Source organism: Sylvia atricapilla, chromosome 9 (assembly GCF_009819655.1).
Source record: "Sylvia atricapilla isolate bSylAtr1 chromosome 9, bSylAtr1.pri, whole genome shotgun sequence".
Taxonomy (NCBI): domain Eukaryota; kingdom Metazoa; phylum Chordata; class Aves; order Passeriformes; family Sylviidae; genus Sylvia; species Sylvia atricapilla.
In genome coordinates, this window is record NC_089148.1 from 3,566,628 (window position 1) to 3,589,582 (window position 22,955).

General features: G+C 45.7%; 1 protein-coding gene across 3 annotated transcripts; it reads left to right on the forward strand.

Annotated features, from left to right (window-relative positions):
* The first annotated feature begins 4 nt into the window (after positions 1–4).
* LOC136364653 (complement factor H-like) lies at positions 5–19,148 on the forward strand. 3 transcript variants are annotated; one of them, XM_066324619.1, is made up of 18 exons: positions 7–157; positions 2,470–2,670; positions 6,812–6,988; positions 7,333–7,509; positions 8,340–8,516; positions 8,675–8,848; positions 9,295–9,477; positions 10,149–10,331; positions 10,842–11,024; positions 12,085–12,264; positions 13,763–13,969; positions 14,603–14,779; positions 15,414–15,590; positions 16,512–16,688; positions 17,127–17,309; positions 17,938–18,138; positions 18,419–18,526; positions 18,758–19,148. In XM_066324619.1, coding segments are annotated over exons 1-18 (2,949 nt in total). In that variant the 5' UTR covers positions 7–75; the 3' UTR covers positions 18,760–19,148. The 3 variants fall into 3 exon arrangements, with proteins under 3 accessions (XP_066180714.1, XP_066180716.1, XP_066180717.1); XM_066324617.1 differs by lacking the exon at positions 18,758–19,148 and having other exon boundaries at positions 5–157; positions 18,419–18,654; XM_066324620.1 differs by lacking the exon at positions 18,419–18,526.
* The last annotated feature ends 3,807 nt before the right edge of the window (positions 19,149–22,955 follow it).

The following is a 22,955-nucleotide window of genomic DNA, read 5'->3' on the forward strand; positions in this document are numbered from 1 at the left end:
AATACCTTTGAGAATTCAGTTAATTATTTACAAATGCAATACTTAGGGAGCTCTCACCGGTGGTAGACACTGTAGATGAAGACCGTAATGAAGATGAGGTTGAGAAGCTCTTTTATCTTCCTGGTTACGGTGTGTTCAGGCAAACTCTTTGCTGAAGGTAAATACACTGAATCCTATTGTAGATGGAATCTAGACTATGCAGTGTTGGTAACTTAAGTGCAATGCCTTTCCTCTCTCTACTGAGTAAACACGGCTTTTTAAATTAAATACAATTCTGTTGTGACATGGCTGATGTTCACAATTCAGCTGTCGCGGATTCCTGTCTAAGCCTCCAAACTTTAATATTGAAATGTTCAGACTTTAGTTCAGAAGAAATTACCTATGGAAATGTCTTTGAGCTGTTTTGGGGAGCTTACAGAAACTGAATTTTGTACTTTTAAAGCATTTTATATATTGAAGTATCTTGAAGCTTAAAATATTTTCACTTTATTACAAAGCAAAGTAGTGGAAGTTAAATGGGACCTGCAGGAGTTAATCTGGGATGGTCCTGCATTTTCTATCCCTATTTTCAGCACTGATTTCTTCTTTTGCTTCTTGTTTTTGGGATTGCTTGCTTATTCTGGTTTTGTTATTTTGGGGTTTCTTCAAGTAACCTAATGTCTTATTCAGCACTACTCTTTAAGAAGGTTTTCTCCTATTACTGGGGATTTTAATGTTTTTTAAGGCTTTATTCTCCTTGTTTTTTCTTTAATCTCCATTTCTTATTTCTTTTCCCTTGACTTCCTAAATTCCTCTTCCTAAGCAAGCCTAACTCCTCTATTGCCTCCCAGCAACTTAACAACTGGATGTTACAGTTAGGCTTTGGTGTGTTTGTGCTTATGCTTCTGGGCAAAATGGAGTAAAATACAGGGGTCCTGCATCAGTTTTGCCCAGTTCACCTTAGGAGGTTTTATTCTACAGCTGATATTCTTGTGAACCCTAAGAGCAAAAGCTGATAAAATTGTAGTATGTCTTTGTTTCAGCAGGTCTCAAAAAGCCCTTCATGCTTGGAAGTAGTTGGAATTTTAGATTGATTCTAGATTGAACAAATTCATTCTAGATTGAACAAATCAGTCTAGTTGATATTAGATAAATGCCTACAAGGATCAATCTGGATGCTCTACAGTGTCATCTCACTGTACAGTGAATATGAACCTTTGGTCTCAAAAATCCCCTCAGGGTGATGCTGCCTAGGGAACTAACACAGCTCTAGGCACTGACAGACCCCAGGAGCTGTAGCATCTCAGTCTGGATTAGAGGACATGAAGAATTTAAAGTAGCCAAATCACCGATAAGTGATTGGAAGATAGCTTGTAGTATTTCCTTGTAGTATCACATCTCTAGATTTTTACTTGGCATTGTAATTTGGTGGTATGGACAGTCACAGGAATTTATCCATTTTCTAACTTGTCAGATAACAAAGCAAGGTATTCTTCATGGTTAGTGAGTTGTTTCTTGGATTAAACTTCCCATAACTGCAATGATAGTTTAGCCCAGTAGGGACAGTATACAAAAATAAATATATATATTTAGCAGGTAGATTCATTATTTAACACTCTTTGATTTTTGCTCACTGAGAAAAAACCTTAAAATGTGAGAGAAGCCCTGATGAAATCAGTAAAGGAACCTTTGGATAAGATGATTTGAGCTATTTCTGAAACATTCTCCTTTAATATCTGAGTTAATGTTTTCTCTATGTCAGTTGGGCTCTAAAATTCAGTTGTCTTTCTGAGCCCACTTCACTCACTATTGAATGGTCTATCCAGTGGGTGATCTGCTCTGCCCTGCCATGTAGGTTCTGGGTCAGAACGTTTTGGGAAGCACCTGAGTAAAGTTGAATGGAAGCTTCTGAGAATCTCCTTCGTCTATCCTGGACTTGTCCTGGAAAGTGTCAGTTTGTCTGTGGAAACAAGAGAAGAAAATTAAAATGCTGCAGCTTTAAAATAAAAATGAGAAGAGCCAGGAAGAGATTTTGGTGCAGGATCCTAAAGGTTATAAATGGAGGTGGAAGGAGTCATCTCAGTTTTAAGAGTTCACAGTACAGTTTCTATATCTGAACTGGATGACTGGGCTCCCTTTATGGTCAGAATAAGAAATTTAATCAAGGCCCTCTACAGTGTCATCTCACTGTGCAATGAAAACAAACCTTTGGACTCACAAATCCCCCTCAGGACTCTGCTGAGAATGCTGCCTAGATCTCGGTTGGCTGCAAATGGAATTCAGGGAAGTAACACAGCTCTGGACACTGACAGAGACCCCAGGAGCAGAATGTGATTGTTCCTGCACTCCTTAGGATCTGCCAGGGTGTGCAGTACTGGTTCTGTCCATTTCTGAAAACGCTCAGATGATGAAGCTGAAGCTGAATTGATTGTATTCTGAGCTTTCTGTCATGCATGTGTTGATATTGTTGCTCTTACATTCTCTTTCAAGGGAAACCGTGTGACTACCCAGCTATAGAAAATGGCAGGTTAACTGATTCTGAGGAGAGGAACAGAGACTCTAACTTTCCAAAACGTTTTGGACAGCGTGTATATTACACCTGCCGAGATGGCTATTTAACCCCCACTGCAGAATACTGGGCTGAAATTACTTGTTCTGAAAGGGGCTGGTTTCCAGAGCCAAAATGCCTGAGTAAGTACATTTCCACTATACTCCATTCTAGTTTAATTATGAAAGGTCTGTGCAGCAGACCTTGTTCTGATGGAATGCAAGACAAAACAATTTGTGGAAGTCAAACTGCTTTAGTTGACCTCTGGAACTGCAACCAGTCTGTCCCTTCCCATCTGCAGAGCACAACCTGTCAGCTGGGAACACTCTGAAATTATGCTATTGGATTTTGAAGATTGTTTACTTCTGAAAATATTCATTAGAGTAAGAAATGCATAGTAAGCCTTCCTCTTCTCTGGCTTCTGTGTAACATGCAAGCATATACTTTATCTGCTCCACAGCTGCACACACAGAGTTTCTACTCTATGGGAATAGATTCTCCCTTCTGTGGCTTGGGCACATTGGCACTGAAGTCTTCATCCTCTCTGAGGGGCATTGCTTGGTCCCTTTGGAAAACTTTTAGAGCTGAAAAGGTGTCACACTTTTGCACTAGGCTGAAATTGGTCATGGTAACAGCAAGAGAACCAGGTACACTGACTCAGATTTAAACTCAATTAGACTTCGAACTAATCTAAAGCAGTGAGACGAGTCCTCCCCTCACACATCCTCAGTCCCACCAAAGGTCCTACCTATTGGTAGGGCACAAAAGTGGATGACCAAAGGTTGCTCTTTTCCTTGTTGTCCTCAGTGGAGTAGTGCTCAGTGCAGGAAATGAGTGGAGCCCTGCCTGGAGGAAAGGAGCAGGCACTCAGATAACACAATAGAACATTCCTTCAGCCATCTGCCTGATGTCTGGGCTCTTGGGGACAGGAGGCCTTAGAGCCAGCATGCTAAGCCGTTGCTCAAATCTCTAGAGCTGGTTTGAGAGGCTGCTACACTTCCCTAGAGTTGACAAAATCTCCTGGAGGCAAAGGCTGAGGTTCACTCTTGGCACACATCAACATTCTAGAGACATACCAGACCAAACTGCTGTGAGAAGCACTGAAGTGAGCCAAGCTGGCTTGTGCCCTGTTATGGTTTAGGTTTGCTTATCCGAGTCATGGCATCATTTATGTGATGGTTTTACATTTGCTGAATTTGTTTGCTAACTGGGAGATAGAGTTTTGGGAGAAAAGGCAAACGCAGGCTCAACTTAGAAGTAAAGCCAGATAGATTTTATTAACATGCACTAAGAGAAGAAAAGAAGAAAAAAAACCAATGCAAATTAATTTCTAAAACCAACCCTTTCTCTCACCACAAACTGTTCATTTTCTAAAAATAATGTAAAGAGGCAAAACTCAGAGCTCCAGGTCAGTATGACCTATAAAACAGTCTGTCATGCACTCTTTGAGAGAGAGAAGTCACTCCTGTTGTTTGGTAACTTTCCACAATAGAACTGTCTGCATGTGGCTTTTAACTCACAAAAAAGCAGCTCACAAAGGAGATTCTGCAGTGGTGGAACTTCCCATATCATGTCGTTTTTCCCATAACAACATCTGGGCTGTAGATTCACAGATTGGGGTGGTACCTTTTAAAAACTGAGCTGTTTTAAAAAGCAAAGGATCTTTTTCAACTCAGGGAACAGAAATGGTTGTCTCACTTCTTCACTGGATGATCGCTTCTTCTCATCTCTCTCTGTTCAACCTCTCATAGTGTCACAAAAATACTCAGTTCATCACAGATACATTTGCTCAAATCCACAAATAATCTCCCCAATTTTTGTTGTCTATGATTTAAAAGATTATCTTATTATGTTACTGTAGGAGATTTTCAGCCTACAACCAGGGCAACTCGTCATCTCTATCACTTAAAAAGTCACTCTTCCTTTACTGACTTTGAGATCTCCATATTGTCAGTTTACATATCTCCAATTCTGCCTTTTCTCTCATCTCTGAGAAGGGTTAGTTTAAGAAAGTCTCAATCTATGTCAGGAAAGAGGTAAAGCCTGCCCAGGCCTGTGATGATCAGGTGATCTCTGCCACGGCACCTGCAAATGTTCCAAAGCCATGCTGGTGGGAGAGAGGATGATGGATGCCTTCTCTTCCACCCCTCGATCTGATGGCGCCAGCCACTGGCAGCTGCTCTGTAAGGCCCAGCATAGGGTGGGGGGAGATCCTTTCCTCCCCCTGGGCCAGGGGTGCTGGCAGTCAGAGGGCCTGGGACACGGTCCTGCCCCAACCGGCCCCAATCCCCACCGTGGCCCCAGACATGTGGCCGGCCCTGCCGGACTATAGCCCGGCCTCCTCTGGGACAGCGGCTCCAGAGTCCTGGACACTGCCGGACTATAGCCCGGCCTCCTCTGGGACAGCGGCTCCAGAGTCCTGGACACTGCCGGACTATAGCCCGGCCTCCTCTGGGACAGCGGCTCCAGAGTCCTGGACACTGCCGGACTATAGCCCGGCCTCCTCTGGGACAGCGGCTCCAGAGTCCTGGACACTGCCGGACTATAGCCCGGCCTCCTCTGGGACAGCGGCTCCAGAGTCCTGGACACTGCCGGATTATAGCCCGGCCTCCTCTGGGACAGCGGCTCCAGAGTCCTGGACACTGCCGGACTATAGCCCGGCCTCCTCTGGGACAGCGGCTCCAGAGTCCTGGACACTGCCGGACTATAGCCCGGCCTCCTCTGGGACAGCGGCTCCAGAGTCCTGGACACTGCCGGACTATAGCCCGGCCTCCTCTGGGACAGCGGCTCCAGAGTCCTGGACACTGCCGGACTATAGCCCGGCCTCCTCTGGGACAGCGGCTCCAGAGTCCTGGACACTGCCGGACTATAGCCCGGCCTCCTCTGGGACAGCGGCTCCAGAGTCCTGGACACTGCCGGACTATAGCCCGGCCTCCTCTGGGACAGCGGCTCCGGAGTCCTGGACACTGCCGGACTATAGCCCGGCCTCCTCTGGGACAGCGGCTCCGGAGTCCTGGACACTGCCGGATTATAGCCCGGCCTCCTCTGGGACAGCGGCTCCAGAGTCCTGGACACTGCCGGACTATAGCCCGGCCTCCTCTGGGACAGCGGCTCCGGAGTCCTGGACACTGCCGGACTATAGCCCGGCCTCCTCTGGGACAGCGGCTCCGGAGTCCTGGACACTGCCGGATTATAGCCCGGCCTCCTCTGGGACAGCGGCTCCAGAGTCCTGGACACTGCCGGACTATAGCCCGGCCTCCTCTGGGACAGCGGCTCCGGAGTCCTGGACACTGCCGGACTATAGCCCGGCCTCCTCTGGGACAGCGGCTCCAGAGTCCTGGACACTGCCGGACTATAGCCCGGCCTCCTCTGGGACAGCGGCTCCAGAGTCCTGGACACTGCCGGACTATAGCCCGGCCTCCTCTGGGACAGCGGCTCCAGAGTCCTGGACACTGCCGGACTATAGCCCGGCCTCCTCTGGGACAGCGGCTCCAGAGTCCTGGACACTGCCGGACTATAGCCCGGCCTCCTCTGGGACAGCGGCTCCAGAGTCCTGGACACTGCCGGACTATAGCCCGGCCTCCTCTGGGACAGCGGCTCCAGAGTCCTGGACACTGCCGGACTATAGCCCGGCCTCCTCTGGGACAGCGGCTCCAGAGTCCTGGACACTGCCGGACTATAGCCCGGCCTCCTCTGGGACAGCGGCTCCAGAGTCCTGGACACTGCCGGATTATAGCCCGGCCTCCTCTGGGACAGCGGCTCCAGAGTCCCGGTCAGGCCTAAGCCGGGCTCTCCTCAGCTGCCCACGTGTTACCTGCTTGTGGATAGGAGGGAAAGAGGAAGTCTCCAACTATGCTTCAGCTTTTCTATGGGAATTACCAAAAGTTGCCTTCTGTTTTCTGAGTGGTCAGAACTGCATGTCTATCCAAAACCTGGGTCCCCATACGTCCCTGTCCTTTCCAGTGAATTCTAAGGTCCTAACAGAGAGATACTGTTTCAACCCATGACATGCACACTAGGTCAGAGATTTTTTGGTTACTGGGCCACCTCATATCTATCACTTTATGTAGTGACTTCCACTTCTGTTCCTGTGGTCCATTAATCACAAGGCACTGAAACAAAGCATGCTTTCATTCAGGTTTGCACTCAAATGTCTTTTTGCCATACAAGGCTATAAAAGGTGCTTGGAGGCCTGTTTGGTAGTAATGCTTCCTAAGGATTCATTTCCCTCAGTTCTTGCTGAAATTTTTTCTCTGGTTAAAAGTGTTTTCCTTCCTTCTTTAGAAAAATGTTTCTTCAATGGGCTGGAAAATGGTTATTTCATACACCACCGGTGGGAAACTTTTTACTTGCAAGGTAAAAAAGTCAGATATGTCTGCAACAAAGAATACCAAGCTGAGCATGAAGAAGTCACATGCACAGAGAATGGCTGGGCACCTCCTCCGAGATGTACCCGTAAAAGTGAGTGTGTTTCTATTTTGGTGAGGTTTCTAGCTAAACGATTTGTTGTAGCAGTAATTTCTGGAAATGAAGACTGTCCTTCACAAAATGATTTAGCAGTGAAGAATTTAACATGCTACAAAAGTTTTCTCTCAGAATACAAGACTGAAGACTTCTATCCATTTAAATACCATATGAAACATTATGTATTAACAAGGTATGGAATTTAAAAAGTATTCAACTGACCATGTAAAAACCATTTTCAAAATCCTACTGCTGCCTCTGTTGTCATCCTTCTGCTGTGATTTTTATGCATGTAGTTTAGCAGTGCTTTACTTGCAAGGAATTTTGCCTCTCTCTTTCAGAATACTGCCAGAGGACCACTTTTGAGAATGGCTTTTGGAACCCGAGGAAGACAAGGTTTAATTTAAAAGAGAAGGGCTCCTATCAATGTCACCCTGGCTTTGTGACTCCAGAAGGACAAGAGAGAGGGCACACACAGTGCCAAGAGAGTGGCTGGACTCCACCTCCAAAGTGCATCAGTGAGTGGCTAAAGGTTTCTGAGCTCCCTGTCATTGTCACCAGTGTATCCTGTGGACGTGGTGTCCTGTGGCCTCAGAGATTTGTTACCTGGATTTGTTGAGGTTTCTTACTGGGCAGAGAGAGACTCCGAGGGCAGATCCTCCAGAGATTAACCTTTCTCAGGCTCCAAGAAATAGAGAGAAAATGTCAAGGATCTTTTCAGCACTGAGTTAATGGTAATCACTGATCTTTTCAGTGGTTCTTACCTGATACAAGGTACATTTGCCCAAATTTACTCCCAATTTATGAGGCAACGTCTCTGAACTGAGGCATTCTGCCAAGAGCTTTATTGAAATGTGACCAATCTAGAGACAAATAGGATTCATTATTTCCAAGCTCCTTCCTCCCCTCAACTTAGTACACTAAGAGACTTAATCTTGTCTTGTTTTCTGTTGGGCATAATATTGACCAACTTTAGCTGCTCTTTTATCTTGTCCCTTCATTTTTAGATTGCCTTTACCTAGGATTTTGTAGCTTTTTTCTGACTCTCAACTGACCATGGGAACATCAGTGCAAATCATCGGCTGTGACACCTAAATTAATAATAATGATGATAATATGTAGCAGAAGGAAATAATTTGATCTAGGGAAGAAATAGTTATGTGAGATATTACTTCTAGGCAAGTGTTGGAAGATCAACTCAATAGATAGTACATGACTATGCTGCATATGTTACAATAATATTCTGACAATGCAGAATTATTGATGTTTCAAATGTACCTACAGGGATGATGCTTGCAAAGTCAGTGTTTCTGGATAAGTAAATACACAGACTTTGTTTATTCTACAGAATCATGTAAAGCACCAGGGGACATTTTGATTCACCACACAAACAAAAATGTGTTCATGCCTGAAGACACAATGGAGTATTCATGTTTGGAGGGATATAAAACTACGAATAACATGCCAACTGATACCACAATGTGTGGCAAAAATGGAGAATGGAGTCCAGCACCCCAGTGTCATGGTGAATATTTTATCTGTTTGCTAATCAGCGTCACTCTCTGTGTACAGCCTGTGAACCTTTTTTCTTTAAGCCTTCCTTTGCTTTTGTTCTAACCAGGAGCATTTCCTGTACTTTCTGTAGGTTGTCTCCTCTACATTAAAATACTTTTTTCTCCATAGAAATTGAATGTGCGCTGCCATGGTTGAGCAATGTATATTACTCTCCCAAGGAGGGCAAATACCACAGTGGAGATGTAGTGAAATTCACCTGTGCAAAAAACTACATAAGGGTGGGACCTGCCTCTACTCAGTGCTACCACTTTGGATGGTCTCCATCACCACCAGTGTGCAAAGGTAATTCTTCTGCAGGATAGATAGATAGATAGATAGATAGATAGATAGATAGATAGATAGATAGATAGATATATTTTAGGACATAGGTTATTCCTTGTAGAATTCCCAATTTCCTTTTAAAATACTCAAGCTGCCATTCCTGTAGCACTTTTTTTTCTTCTCCCTTAAAACTGGGTTGATTTTATCAACCACTTTTCCCAGAGCAGGCATTGAAAGTGCATGGAAGTGGGAGACAAAAGTGAGCCTGGGTCACCTGTATCTGTGTGTGATCTCCAGCCCAGCACAAATCCAGATATTCAAAGGCATAAACCAATAACACCTTTAACCCATTCCACTGATTTTTCTTCACTTTAAATGATACATTCAGTTTGGTTTATGTTGTACTTAAGATATAACTGTGGTGAAAGTACTGAGTTCAGAGCATAGATTTGGTCTCTTGATTTCAGTGAGTGTCAGAGGCTGTGGACCTCCCCCTGAAATTACCAATGGAAGTATTGTTGATGGCTCTGTGGAACAGTACCAGCATGGGGAAAGAAAGCAATATGAATGTAACGGAGAACTGAAGTTGGTTGGATCAAAGGAAATAGAATGTATTGATGGACAGTGGTCACCTCCTCCCTCCTGCATTGGTAACCTACACAGCTCTTCCTTCCTTCTGAGAAGTCTGTCATTCCCTGCGGGCTATTACGTCCTAGATATTTTCACAATTAAAATGACATATTTGCAGATGTAACGTTGTGTTCAAAGTAATAAAATAATAAGATGAAATGGCATGACAAGCCATTGCTGACGTTGTGCTGGCACAACTGCTGCAACAGTGCCAGTCCCAAGCAGGAACTGCATCTCCCACAGAGAGGTGATCGCTCTGCAATCCTCTCCGAGACCTTACAATGGGTTTCAGTTCTTGTAATAATTCCAACTGAAAGGGCACATTACAAATGTGCAGGTGGATGATCAATTATAATTTTGACTGATCCGAATCAGAGATTCAGGTGACTTGAATTAATTGAAGTTTTCCTTAGTCAGTTATGGATTATGTACCAACTGTTTAGGAAAATGCCGTCCACTGAAACTACCCATGGATGATGCCAGTGTTGGAAAAGAAGGGAAAAAACAGGAGAGCAATTTAGCCAGCTGACAAAAAGATACATACTCCAGCTGGGATGAAATTTAGTTGCTGCAAGTAGGGGGTGTAGGTTTGGTTCACCAAATGCAAATAGAGTTATTTTTGTTGAAGTTTTTTCAGTGATTGATGTGGGATTCCTGTATTATTGTGGAATATTTCTGCCCTTTTCAACAGAAGACAAAATGCCATGTGAATCACCTTCCTCTATCCCGAATGTTGTTCTGCATCAGGCAGAGCAGAGCCAGTATTCCCATGGGGATGAAGTCACTTGTGGATGTAAACCAGGCTCTGACAATACAGAGGAGATGAAAATAAAATGTCTAAATGGCGAATGGAAGCCTTCACCTGTTTGTGCTGGTAATCTGTTTCCATAAACTTTCAGATGTGAGCGTAACATAGTTGTATAGAAAATTTGAAGGACTTCAGCTATCAGAATGTAGCTAGATGTGGCAGAGTTCCATGCATCAAAAGAAAGTGGTTTTAATTGACTCCTTTTAAATGGAAGCATGTCCTGGAAAGGCTCTGCACCTACAGCTTTGAAAAGGGAAGGAAATAGACACTTGCCCAGTGGTTAAAGTCAATCATTAAAAAGAATTAATTAAGTTAGTAAGGAATTGTGCCACAATGTGTTAGGCTTATCCCACCATAACCACTTTTAGGTGGGTTAGGCCTTCTCACAGTCACAGAATGAGTGAGGTTGGAAGGGACCAGAGTGGGTCATCTGGTCCAGCCTCCCTGCTCAAGCACCCACCCAGTAAAGTTCTTCCTCAAATTCACGTGGACCTTTCTGTACACCTGATGGCATCTTCATCAGTGCATATTGTCAGATCTAAATCTAGTTTTTAAGCTCTTTTTATTGTTTTTCAGATGCATCCCCTCAATGTGTAGTTCCACAGGATGTTGAGCTGGTACACTCTGGCCAGTCTCGCACGTCAAGGAGGAACACTGGGTTCCCTAAAGTTATACACTACACATGTACATTGACTGACAGAAATGTTAAACAGGCAACTTGTGTGTCTGGGAGATGGACACCAGAGATTGCATGCCCAGGTGTGTTTTTACTTTTGCTGCATATTTTTTGATGTAGGCACAATAAGTGATCATTGTAAAGGATTCTTAGCATTGCTGTATCACTAGGCTGAAGTAGAAATGTTTACTTGACCATATGTAAAGGGTAGTGGTGGCCATCATTTGAGCAGTAAACTAGGTTTAGAAATGCACCACTTTAGTAAGGCATGCTCTCTGCTCTGACAATTGGAATGGTTGTCACTGGCACTTCTGATGTGAGAAAAGATTCAATGATCAGTTTGAGCTCAGGTCTTCAAAAGGGCTTTACCCTGATGCAAAACAGAGAGCACACTGCTCAAGCTCCAGTCAAAGTTCCTTTATTTCCTCTAAACCTTCATAATTTTCCTATTCTATTCTTTTCCTCCATCTTTCCAATTGCTTCCTAGTGAAATGCTGAGAAAAAAGCTGAGTTGGCCAGTGAAAAAGCCCAGACCCAGAGGAGGCTGTCCAGATGTAACACACACCAGAGGTCAATGTCTTCAGGGCTGCCTTTATGCATGGCAGAGCAGGATATTGTCTGTAGAAAGTGTGGTTATAAAACAACCATTGCCTCATTCCTCGCTTTGCTTGCCTCATTCCTCGCTTTGCTTATACCAGATTTATGGAGATGGTGCTCCCCTGCAAGAGGGAGAAATATGCCAATCACTGTCCCTACCTTACTTTTCTGGAACCACTGAAAGCAAGAAACTATGCTCTGGAAGACTCCTCAGATCTCTGTCCTAGATCTACCTCATTCTCTCCCTTTTTCTGTGTAGCTGTATGAGAAAGAAAGGAGAGACTACAAGAAACTCCATCTTAGCTTGGTGTAGAACAGCCGTGACTGTCTTTTGTGTGACTCTGAAAGCATATGAGCACCTGAAGGCAGCTCTGCTGTTTCTGAAGCAGAACAAACTAATCCTAGTATTAATTATTTAGTTAATTGAAGCTTGAGATATCTATTGGAGTTATCTAGCACCAGTGTTGTCTTGGTTGTTTGTGTTGTAATCTCTGCTGAACTGCTACACTGTCTTTGTTCTATTGTAACATGAATGTGTGTCCTCAGCTGAGGAGAGCGTGTGCCCACCTCCACCCCAGGTGCCTGGTGCTCAGCAGACAACAGTAGCAAGAAACTACAGGAATGGGAGTAAAGCAGCTTTTTCATGTCCTGACGGTTTCCAGCTCGTTGGTACAAAGGAAATAATCTGTACAGAAGGGAAATGGCAATCACCACCTTACTGTGTGGGTCAGTACTGGCAGAGTTCTTTTCCAACATTTTGTTATATCTGTCCTCCTAATTTGCAGTCGTCATGAGCAGGAGGCTGCTGTTATTTATCGAAGATTACCATGAATGGGGAACGGCAGGAAAGCAGTAGAACATAAGTGGCTGAAAAGGCTGCAAACCATTGCAGTCTCTTCATTTACACAGACTTACCTGAGATTGTGTACACAACTTTTAGGTTGTTCCTCAAGAGCTGTGTGCTTATTTTCTTGTTTAGTATATTGCATAAGAGAGTCTCATTTTTGACTTGGGGCCTTTAATAGTGTCCTCTATTCTGCAAATTATTTATTACCTAGTTACAGTTGCAATAGTGATTGAATGTTGTCGGTTTGGACTCCAGCAAGGCCTTTGATACTGTCTCCCACAGCACACTCCTGGAAAAGCTGGCAGCCCACAGGAATTGGACAGGAGCTCTCTGCTGGGTTAGGAACAGGCTGGGCCCAGAGAGTGGTGGTGGACTGTGCTGCATCCAGCTGGGGACAGTCACCAGTGGTGTCCCTCAGGGGTCTGTGCTGGGGCCAACTCTGTTGAATATTTTCATTGATGACACGGATGAGGCTATTGAATCTTTCAGTGGTAAATTTGCAGGTGACACTAAGCTGGGAGCATGTGTTGATCGTTGAAAGGGATGATGGCTCTGCAGAGAGATCTGGAATGGTTGGATGGATGGGTGGAGTCCAGTAACATGAACTCCAACAAGTCCAAGTGCCAGGTCCTGCACTTTGGCCAGAACAACCCCTGCAGTGCTACAGGCTGGGGACAGTGCCCTGGAGGAAAGGGACCTGGGGGTGCTGGTGGCAGCAGCTGGACATGAGCCAGCAGTGTGCCCTGGTGGCCACGGGCACCTGCCCTGGAATCAGGAATGGTGTGGGCAGCAGCAGCAGCAGGGAGGTCATTCTTGCCTGGGCACAAGTGAGGCCACACCTCGAGTGCTGTGTCCAGCTCTGGGCCCCTCAGTTTAGGAAGGACACTGAGACGTGTGAGGGTGTCCAGAGGAGGCAATGAGGCTGGTGGTGTTTGGAGCACAAACCCTGTGAGGAACGACTGAAGAAGCTGGGGCTGTTTAGCCTGAAGAAGAGGAGACCAAGAGGTGACCTTATCACTCTCTACAACTCCCTGAAAGGTGACTGTGGTCAGGTGGGGCTGGTCTCTTTCTCCAGACAGCAACTGACAAAATGAGAGGACCCAGATTTAAACTGAGCCAAGGGAAATATAGACTGGATATTTGGAAAATGTTTTTTACAAAAAGGATAATAAAGTGTTGGAATGGTCTACCTAGGGAGATGGTGGATTCACCACCTCTGGATGTGTTTAAGAAAAAACTAGACGTGGCACTTGGTGCCATAGTTTAGTTGAGGTTAGGTTTGGGTGGGACTTGATGATCTTGGGAATCTCCTCCAACCTAATGATTCGGTGATTCTGTCTCGCATTATTGTTTATCTGTGTTGTCTGTGTTTTGCAGAAGCGCCATGTTTGCACCCACCATCCGTAGAATGTGCTGATGCTCCCAGGCTGGAAAACCCAAACTTTAAAAGGGAAAGAGAAGGGGAAACAATTTATCTGGCTGGTGCTAGATTAAAGTATGTTTCTCATTCTGGATACATGTTAGATGGACCAACAGAGACAAGTTGCTCTATGGGAAAATGGTCTGCAGCTCCGTCATGCTTGGGTAATACCAAAAATCACTTATTTTGAAGTTCATTTAGCAATGAAATGGAAAGCATTTGAAACTGGAGATTGGTCAGTAAAAGCCAGTTTTTCCACTCCATATTTTGTTGTGGAATCCTATCTTCCATCATGGATGTCTTCAGAGCAATCCTGATGGGATGAACAACTGACTTTCTGAATGCAGCCTAGTTTTTAAACATTCCTTCATATCCTTGCAGTCTTTGTTCAGTTCATATCTCTGCCAGGTGGGTCCCAGGCATATCCTCCTGATCCAAGGATCTCTTCTCTACAGAGTCCACTGGTGACTAAAAGCTGCCGTGGTGCCTCAGGGATGGAAATCACAGCAGTGTAGCAAGGGACAAAAGCTTTGAGTAAAACCTTCTGGCAAGCTTAGAAACAGATTTGAAGTATTTCAGTAGCTGAAGTTTCTGTATTTGGGGGAATGACTTATTTAATCTTCTGCTTTTTATACAATAATTAACTAACTGTAATTATATAATTATGTAATCCACTGTCAGCAGATGACTGTGCTGATGTTAGAAATAGCTCTCCAAAGCCTCTGTTTGATGGAAAGAGTACACTTCTTCAATGTGTAACCAGCAGCACAAGCATCAGATTTCTGTTATCTTTTCAGAAATGCCGTGTGGAAGTGTTCCAAAAGTTGCCAATGCTCAATTTGAAGGCAGAAAGACGGAATCTTATGTGCCTGGTGAAACAATTAGCTACCAGTGTGATTCAGGGTTCCAGATTGTTGGTTCCCCTGAAATTGTCTGCAGAAAGGGAAACTGGACAGCCCTGCCCTGGTGTGAAGGTATAGGTTCTACTTCTAAGTAATCCATGATCCTTCTGAGCGTTTCATGTTGTGAATAAAAATCATTTTTGCTTGGGCATGCCGGTAAGTCAGGCCAGTAGAGCCAACAGGTGACTTTGAATGAGCTGTTACCACATCTACTTTTCTGGCTTCTGGGAAACAAGAAGCAGGGCAGATCAGCAAAGCAATCATCTCCCTGTGGGCTGGAGCTGGTAGCTGAATCCTGGCTCTGTTGAAATCAAGCAGGCAGACACTATGGAGGAATGCACGCTGGCTGCAAAGGAGCAGATAGCTGTTGGATGATGGATCTTCTTTTCACATCCCTAAACATGTCAGTTGCTTTCAGGCACCTTCAATTAGTAAATAAAGCGTGCCACTCTCCAAAGTGATGGCACACCATGCTGTGCAGCACAGCTGGTGGTCTCTGTGACTTCTCTCTTTTTAGTAACTTCAGGCAGACAATAGCGGGTGCTGAAGTATTGCAGAATAAACCATATAATGTATCAGAAGAAACCTTTCTTTTCTACCTGGAGAAAACGATGTGCATTAGTCAAGTGCTTTTGCTCCCCGGGAGCTCTGGAATGCCGTGTTGTGTGTCTCTTCTGGTGCTCACTCCACACTCCTCTCTTTGCAGATGTCAGCTGTGGAGCTGCACCTGATATCCCCAATGCACACATTGCAGACACTCCTCAGGAGAGGTATCTGCCTGGTGCCAGAGTGCACTATCAATGTGAAAGCAATTTTCAGATGACAGGTGCAAATTATGTCTTCTGTTCAAATGGTCAGTGGTCACGAAGACCAGATTGCAGAGGTAGGAATCTGTGCTTTCCCCTTGACTGTTAGCACAGAGGCAACCAGTTCTCTTCCTAAATACTCTAAAGACTTTGCCTTTTTTACTTCTTTCCTTTGGCTACTCCAAATTTGAACCTGCTATTGCTTCCTTGCACAGCACTTGAATTAAATCTTTCCACCTATAGCAAAGATGTTCCTGAAGCAGCAGGGCCTGGAACAGGTTCTGCTCTGTCAGTCTCCTGTATGCTGTTGGTATTTCCCCAGCGTCCACCACTTCAGTGACTTTCAGTGGACAGAGACGTAAGGGCTTCTCTCTTGGGCTCGAAGCAGCAGTGGAAGCAGCAGTAGGACGGGGAAGCAGCTCTTCTTCTGCAGTGCTGCACTGTGACCAATGCAGACCCCAGCAGAGACCCAGATCTAAACCATGTGAGATCTGCTAGGGCCATGGAAGTGGAAAGGAACATTCAGGAGCTGTGCTCCAGAGTCCCCTGTCCCAGTCTGTGGCTGCAGGGTGAGCACAGCCCCTGTGGGGCTGGCTGTGCTCACCAAGGCCTGGGCAGCACAGGCTGACAAGCTCCTCCAGCATGACCAGCCCTCCAGAGCTCTGCACTTCAGCAGGGAATCAGGCTGGCTGCTGCCCCTGTGGTTTCCAGAATGCCAGTGTCCCTGGGGAGAGACAAGGCTGGTGTGCTTCTTGTGCATAAGTACACAAACACTGGTTTATTCAAGAAACGTCTGTGGATCCTGCCACCTCCTGGGAGTCCCAACAGTGTTCTGTTGCCATTGCCACATCTCACTGCTTCCCCCCTGGTGAATTCCTGTGACTCACCTGAGGCAGAAAAGCTGTACCAAAATTGGAACCAGGCTAATTCCTCTCCCTTCTGATTGTACAGATGAACATAACACCTGCAAAGGTGACCACAGCTGTGTCTCTTTTCAGATGTGACATGTGGACCTCCTCCAGAAATTGCTGGTGGTAGAATTGCTGGTACTAAAAAGTCCCGGTATAACCCTGGGGAGAGTGCAAAGTATCAGTGCTGGAAAAGTTTTAAGATGACTGGAGATTCCACAGTAGTGTGCCAGAATGGGACCTGGACAGAGCTGCCAACATGCAAAGGTAATTTCTCTCTCTCTCCATCCATCCTGCTGTCAGTGAGAGCATCCTAAAGGTGCCTCATTGTCATTTGGCATCTCAGTGGCCTGACAGGGCCCAGCTGCCATGGCTCTGGCACACTCAGGACAAGGCCCTTTGCCCAGGTCTCTGTTCACATGGGCTGACTTTACCAAGCTTCACTCAAGAGGGCCAAGTGCCAGGCAGGACAAGATGAAATCCTGCAGGCAGCTGCAAGCACTTAAAGCTGTGCTCAGGTGGGGTGAGCTGGCACTTGTGAGCCTGAGCACTGGAGAAATGAGAAACTCTTGCTCCTGCCAGCTCTTGGGTGTTCTCTCTGCTTTCCTCCACTTCTCTGAGTAGTGCCAACACAGGGTGGGTGGTATTTCTGACCAGCCCTTCTCTGCAGTTAGACTTCCTCTCTGATTGGGAAATTTCTTTCAGGAAAAGCTGGAATATGTGGCACACCTCCGGCTATTCAAAGTGGAGAGCTTCTTGTCTTCCCCTTGCCAGAATATCAACATGGTGATACCCTGGAGTACCAATGCCCAAATTTCTATACCATAAAAGGGTCTCCAACAATCACCTGTCTGAATGGGCGGTGGACAGACCCTCCAGTTTGCCTGGGTAGGTCGAGGCATGTGCTGGCTGGCCAAAGGCTGTGTGACTGCTCCTCTTGTCTTCCCCTCAGGCCCTGAGGGCAGCACTGGTGCTGGAGGCACAGTGCTGGCAGGGCAGAATGGCAGTGAGTCCTCCTTTTGTCCCAAAGGAGTTTCTTCTTCAGTTCAGCTTGTGTAGTTCCCTCAGCTGCCAGCAGGTCCATAGGGAGGGGAGTTGGCTGAAGCCTCCTGTGAGGGGATCTCCATCACTTGTGCAGAGCTCCTGAGTGCTCATCCTGGGGGCACGGCTCCACCCAGCAGGCTGTGAGCCAGGAGGATGGGTCTGCAGGAGTGGCAGTGCTGGGGAAAGCCGGGGTGCCTCCGTGAGGAGACAACAAATTTAGAGAAGGACTGAGCACAAGGGAAGGAGGGATCTCAGAAAAGGTATGGGGAAGTTCAGTGGTGCCTAGTGTGTTTCCCGCCTGTGTGACAGTCAGTGTGACAAGGCTTCTCCCAGGGCTTTTTTTTTTCCCTTATTTTTTCTCCCCTTGGAAGCGTTTTTTGTTATGAGGAACTTCAGTAGGCTCTAGGGGCAAAACAGTTGCGTGTGCTGTGTCTGTGTGAAGTGCTGACACTCTTGTCTTGGCGTTTTAAAGTGGCCTGTACACCATCAGAAGAAGATATGGACAGAAACAATATTGAGCTGAAATGGAAAGCACCAAAGAAGCTGTACTCCACATCGGGTGACTACATTGAATTTCGTTGTAAACACGGATATTTGGAAGACCCAAGCACTTCCAGCTTCAGAGTACAGTGTGTGGATGGGACATTGAAATACCCACGGTGCACACTGGGAAGTAAGTCACCCCCTCCTCTGCTTTGCTGCTCTGTGTTTGCATTTTCAGTGCTGAGGGGAAGCAGAAATCCCCTGCCTTTCCTGGCCGGGAGCCAGTATGTGGGAGCCTCCTGGAAGCTGCAGGAACGGAGGGGCAGTGCCCCCAAGAAGTCATTGCCCAGCACACCTGAGCTGGGGAGACCTCTGGGGAAATGGCCCTCGGGGCACTCAGGGGGTGCCAACAGAGCCTCAGTTGTCCAGTGTGAGATCTACAGGAAAAAAACAGAAGTATTTTCTTGCAGGGAGCTGTGCCCTGGATAGGATCACCATGGAAAGGAACCATATTCAGTTGCAGTCCTCCAGGCAGTCGAGCCATCACTATCACTCAGGGGAACCTGTTGTCTTTGTGTGTAAGCCTGGGTACCAACTGGTTGTCCCCAGGGATGAATTCATAGCACAGTGCCTGGATGGAGTGATTAAATATCCCAAGTGTGAAGCTAAGTGCTCGCTGCCACAGAAATGAGGCAGGGCTTGTAGGAGGCAGTTCTGCTGAAACTGCCTGCCCACTGCCTGAGGAGCCCCTGGGGTCTGTCAGGATTGGTATTCATGCCTTTTGACCTTTTATTTTTTCCTTTACACAGGATGATCGTTGTTTGGGTAAATGGAAATGGCATGAGGGAGCCCAGCTGTGGAAATAAAAGAGCCATCAATCAACCTGGTGACTTGAGCTCAGCTTTTCCTGGTGTTGCCCATCTTGCTGTGCTTTGTTTGCAGCTTAACCTATGCTCTGTCTTGGAATTTGTTCTTGTTTTCACTATTGGATGGTTGTTTGCATATTATCCACATTAGATCTAGTTTTGTAAATGTATTTCCATTTTGTGCAGCCAAAGGGCTGCGCTTGCATTTTCTCCATGCTGTACTGATCTCTCACTGCTGTTTTATTGACAACTGTGTCCTGAAAGCAGGCTGGCTTTGGTGGCATACAGAGGCAAGAATTAAAGCTGACAGCTAATTTGATTATCAGCACACAAAGTGTGTTTGGCCTTGTGTATTCCTACCTTCTTCTCCATGCACTTGCATGGAAATGAACCTGGGCTGAGTGTCCTGAGGGCCTGAGCAGAAGGAGCAAGTAAGGGAAGTCTCAAGGCAGAGCCAGTTCTTCTGGGGGACTTGAGCCAGATCCTGCCTGCAAAGGCAAAATGTTGGCCTGCAAGTAGCTGGGATCCCTAGGTGAAGGTGGGGACTAGTTCCTGGTCCAGGTCCTGCATGGGCCAGTCTGTGCCAGCCCCAGCCCCATCTGCCCTTCACAAACAAGGAGAAAGTGCTTGTGGGAGTCACTGGTAGCCTGGCTGTGGTAGCCATGTGCTAACGCACTCCCTGATTCTGAAGGGAGAGAAAAAAAGCAAGTACCAGAGTAGAAATTGTGCACCTTAGCAGAGCAGACTTCAACGATTTTAGCAAAACGGGAGATGGGATTGCTTGGGAGTCATAGGAGTCCCAAAAAGCTTATAGGTCTTGAAGCACAGAATCCTGCAAGCACAAGAGTATTCGGTTCTCATCTTCAGGAAGAAAACCACATCTCCCTGGACTGGTCTAGCTCATCAGAGACTTCACAGAAATCTCTGGAGCAGAAAAGAAATCCAGATACTGGGGATTGAGGCAAACAAGGGGCTCCAAGACGAGCTGTTCATGGCATTGATGTGCCATGTATGGATAATGTTAGAAAAGCTGAAGCTCAGAGTGGCCCTTAGGAGGGACAAAAGGCTCACAGGCAGGTATTCTATTGCTACACTTGGATGAAAACAATCCGTAAGAAACTTTGATCTATCACTCAAACAGCTGGGTGATTTAGTGGCAGCAGCCCCATGTGAAGCTTGAGTATTTGATGCCGTCTTGGCCTCAAAGTCCATCACCAAGATGCTGCCTTCATGTCTGCAATGCCTTCATCCTGTCTTGTGCTCACAGCCAGTGTTCTGTGTACATCCAGAGGGAGGGGTGGGAGGAGTGCCACTTCCAGCAGCTGTTCCAGCAAGGGCTTTTGAATCCCTTTCACTGCCAGTTTGCTCTGGAAGAGGAAGGCTATTGCTGTTATGTACACTTTGTAAAGTATTTCTATCAACCTTTCTTCTCCATCTCTTGGTTGACTGGGTTTTGACAAAATAAGCAGAGTTTGTCTTGCATTTCTTTTTCTGTTTTGTTCATTCTTGTAACTCTTGCAGATGCCTTGGTAACCCATAGAGAGCACCCTACATGCTATGATTTCTCAGATAGGTGACTTTAGACAGAAAAGACAGAAGGTACCCTTAGAGGGGCTTTTTAAATTAAAACAGACTAAAATGGATGCAAGGCAAACATTGTCAGTATCCCTGAATATCTTCGTGGCTCTAGTCACACTTGTTTTCAGACAGAACCTTAAGAGTATCAATATTTAAGTGTCATAGGAAATCATACAAAGGACTTGGATTTAATTATTTGAAAAATAGTTTTAATAATAATAATAAACTTCTCAGCAAATTTGTATACGCTTAGGTTTGAAGTAGTTTTACAGATCCCTTAAAAGCTCTTTTTTATACTGTTGTGGTTTGAAAACAGACCAAGTGCGAGGCTCTAAGTCAGAAAATACAATTTAATGAGAAGAAAAAGAAAAAAATAAAATAAAATAAATGCAAAAATACAGAAAAGAAAAACTCCCAAAACCCCTGACAGAGTCAGAATACAACCTGATCAGGGTGATGGAAGCAGTGCAGACGAGGTGGTCTTCCTGAAGCAGTGATCTCATAGAAAGGTCTGGTGGCTCTGGTCCTCTAGGAATCCACTGGCTGAAAGCTGCATCTATTGTCCCAAACTCCAGCTTATATCCAGGTGAGAATGCTTGGCTCCTCCCCGTGGGCGGAGCATTTCACAATGGGATGATGAGTCATCCAGGAGGTCCTTGATGGCCCATTGCAGAGAGATAACACCCGGAGGGAGTTATCTATGAGCCATGCACTAGGCATTGATGGGCCATTAACTGAAGATGGTGATAGAATACATCCTAAACTACAACCCAGGACATATACTTGCTGTTTTATGTTGTTCCTCCAGCTCAGTCCTTTCCAGGCTCCTTACCTGTGAAGGGAGACATGAGTGCTGTTTAAGATGTACAGCTCCTTCCTCCAGCTTTTCCCATGTGTATGCCCATATTGCATCCCTGTGCTGCACTGCTCATCCTCATCCTGCAGAGGCCTTTCCCTTCCACGCCCCTCCAGCTCAGACTCAGCACTCATTTCCCAAAGCTGAGTGCAGTCACCTGGAGAAGACGAGGCCACCCTAATTCACCTGGAAATAAGAGATGAAGAACATCTACCTACCTTTCCTAGAGGCTTTCCTCAAGTCCATACTTGCTTTCCTCTTTCAACACACCTTGGATATGCCAGCTGTCCTCTCTTACACTGCACTTGAAATAGAGTTGTGCCAGATTCTGCTCCAAAATGGTTCTGTTTACAGTAAAAGCCAACGTAATCCCCGTGGTAAAAGTAAACCTGGTCTGCATAGAATGCTTGCAGCAGCACATTTTTTTCTCCATTTCAGTGTTGGACAATTTACATGGCTCTAAAAAAAGAGAGACTTGATCAGTACGAATAAATTGATTCTTTTTGGAACAGAAGATTTTGGCCAGGCTACACTGAAACTATAAATTTTTTCTAATTGTCTTATTATACTGCAGGCAAACCATGGTTAAGGAAAAAAAAATTACACCAGGGGAGCTTAGCTTGCCTTGATTAAAACTTTCCTATGTCACTGGAGACACTGAAATTGAGATTTAAAGGTTCTACCTGGCAATACTCAACTTATACATTTGAGTATGTGATTTTAGAGACAATTGAGGTTGTTCAGCCTGGCAAAAAGAAGGATGCAGGGAGACCTCACTGCACCTTTCCAGAACCTAAGAGGGGCTTCTAAGAAAGATGAAGATAGACTTTTCAGTAGGGCCTGGAGCACAGGGCTTTATGGTTATGGTTTAAAACTCAGAGAGGGTCGATTCAGCCTAGACATAAGGAAGACATTACCACCAGGGAGCGTGGTAAACACTGCAAGGGTTTTCCCTGTTTTCCCTTTTCCCAGAAAGGCAGTGGTTGCCCATTCCTGGGAACATCCAAGGCCAGGCTGGACAGGGCTCTGAGCAGCCCTGCTCCTTGCAGGGGCTTGGACTAGATGGCCCTTACAGGTCCCTGCCAGGCTGCTCCTTGAGGCCATGAATTGTACAGAGAAACCACTGCATCTTGATCTTATTTATCACACCTACCTATACAAACTGGTGGCCAAGTCCATTGTCCTCCAAAGCAGTAGATTCTCTCAGAGCCTTGCAGAAAATGATAGTCAGAGCAAATGTACTGAACTGAGGAGCCATTCTCATACTGGGGCAGTGCTGGCAGAGTAAGAGCTCCATTTACAACAGAGGGTGGAGAGCCACATTTTTCTGTAGCAGCTGCAATGGCCATAAAAACATTTAAGACTAAGAAAGGAACAAATTGTCAGCTTGATCATAAATTAGAGGAGCATGAAGGTTTTCTTTTTACAGCTCTCTTTCTACAGAGCTTTCAGTTTCCTGGGCTTGGAGAAGAGCTTCCCCCTCCCTTCTACAGCCTTGCCCAGCCAAGGAAGGTGCAGCACTTTTCCAAGCTTGGCCATGTTCAACAATATTGTTGCCTTGCGCATCTGTATTGTTGATGCTCAAGCATTGATTATTTACAACAGACTCCAGACCCACGCTAAAAGCAAAGCAAATAATTTCTAAATAGGTCTAAGACTGATTAATTTAAGATGGAACAAAAAAGTTATTGCTTTACCTTGAATAAC

Bases quoted from the DNA above. Each gene is read 5' to 3' on its own strand.
- LOC136364653 (XM_066324617.1), top strand. From the start codon at position 76: ATGAAGACCGTAATGAAGATGAGGTTGAGAAGCTCTTTTATCTTCCTG. The intron at 9,478-10,148 runs GTAACCTACACA...CCTTTTCAACAG, and splicing joins ACCTCCTCCCTCCTGCATTG to AAGACAAAATGCCATGTGAA. The intron at 16,689-17,126 runs GTAATTTCTCTC...AATTTCTTTCAG, and splicing joins AGAGCTGCCAACATGCAAAG to GAAAAGCTGGAATATGTGGC.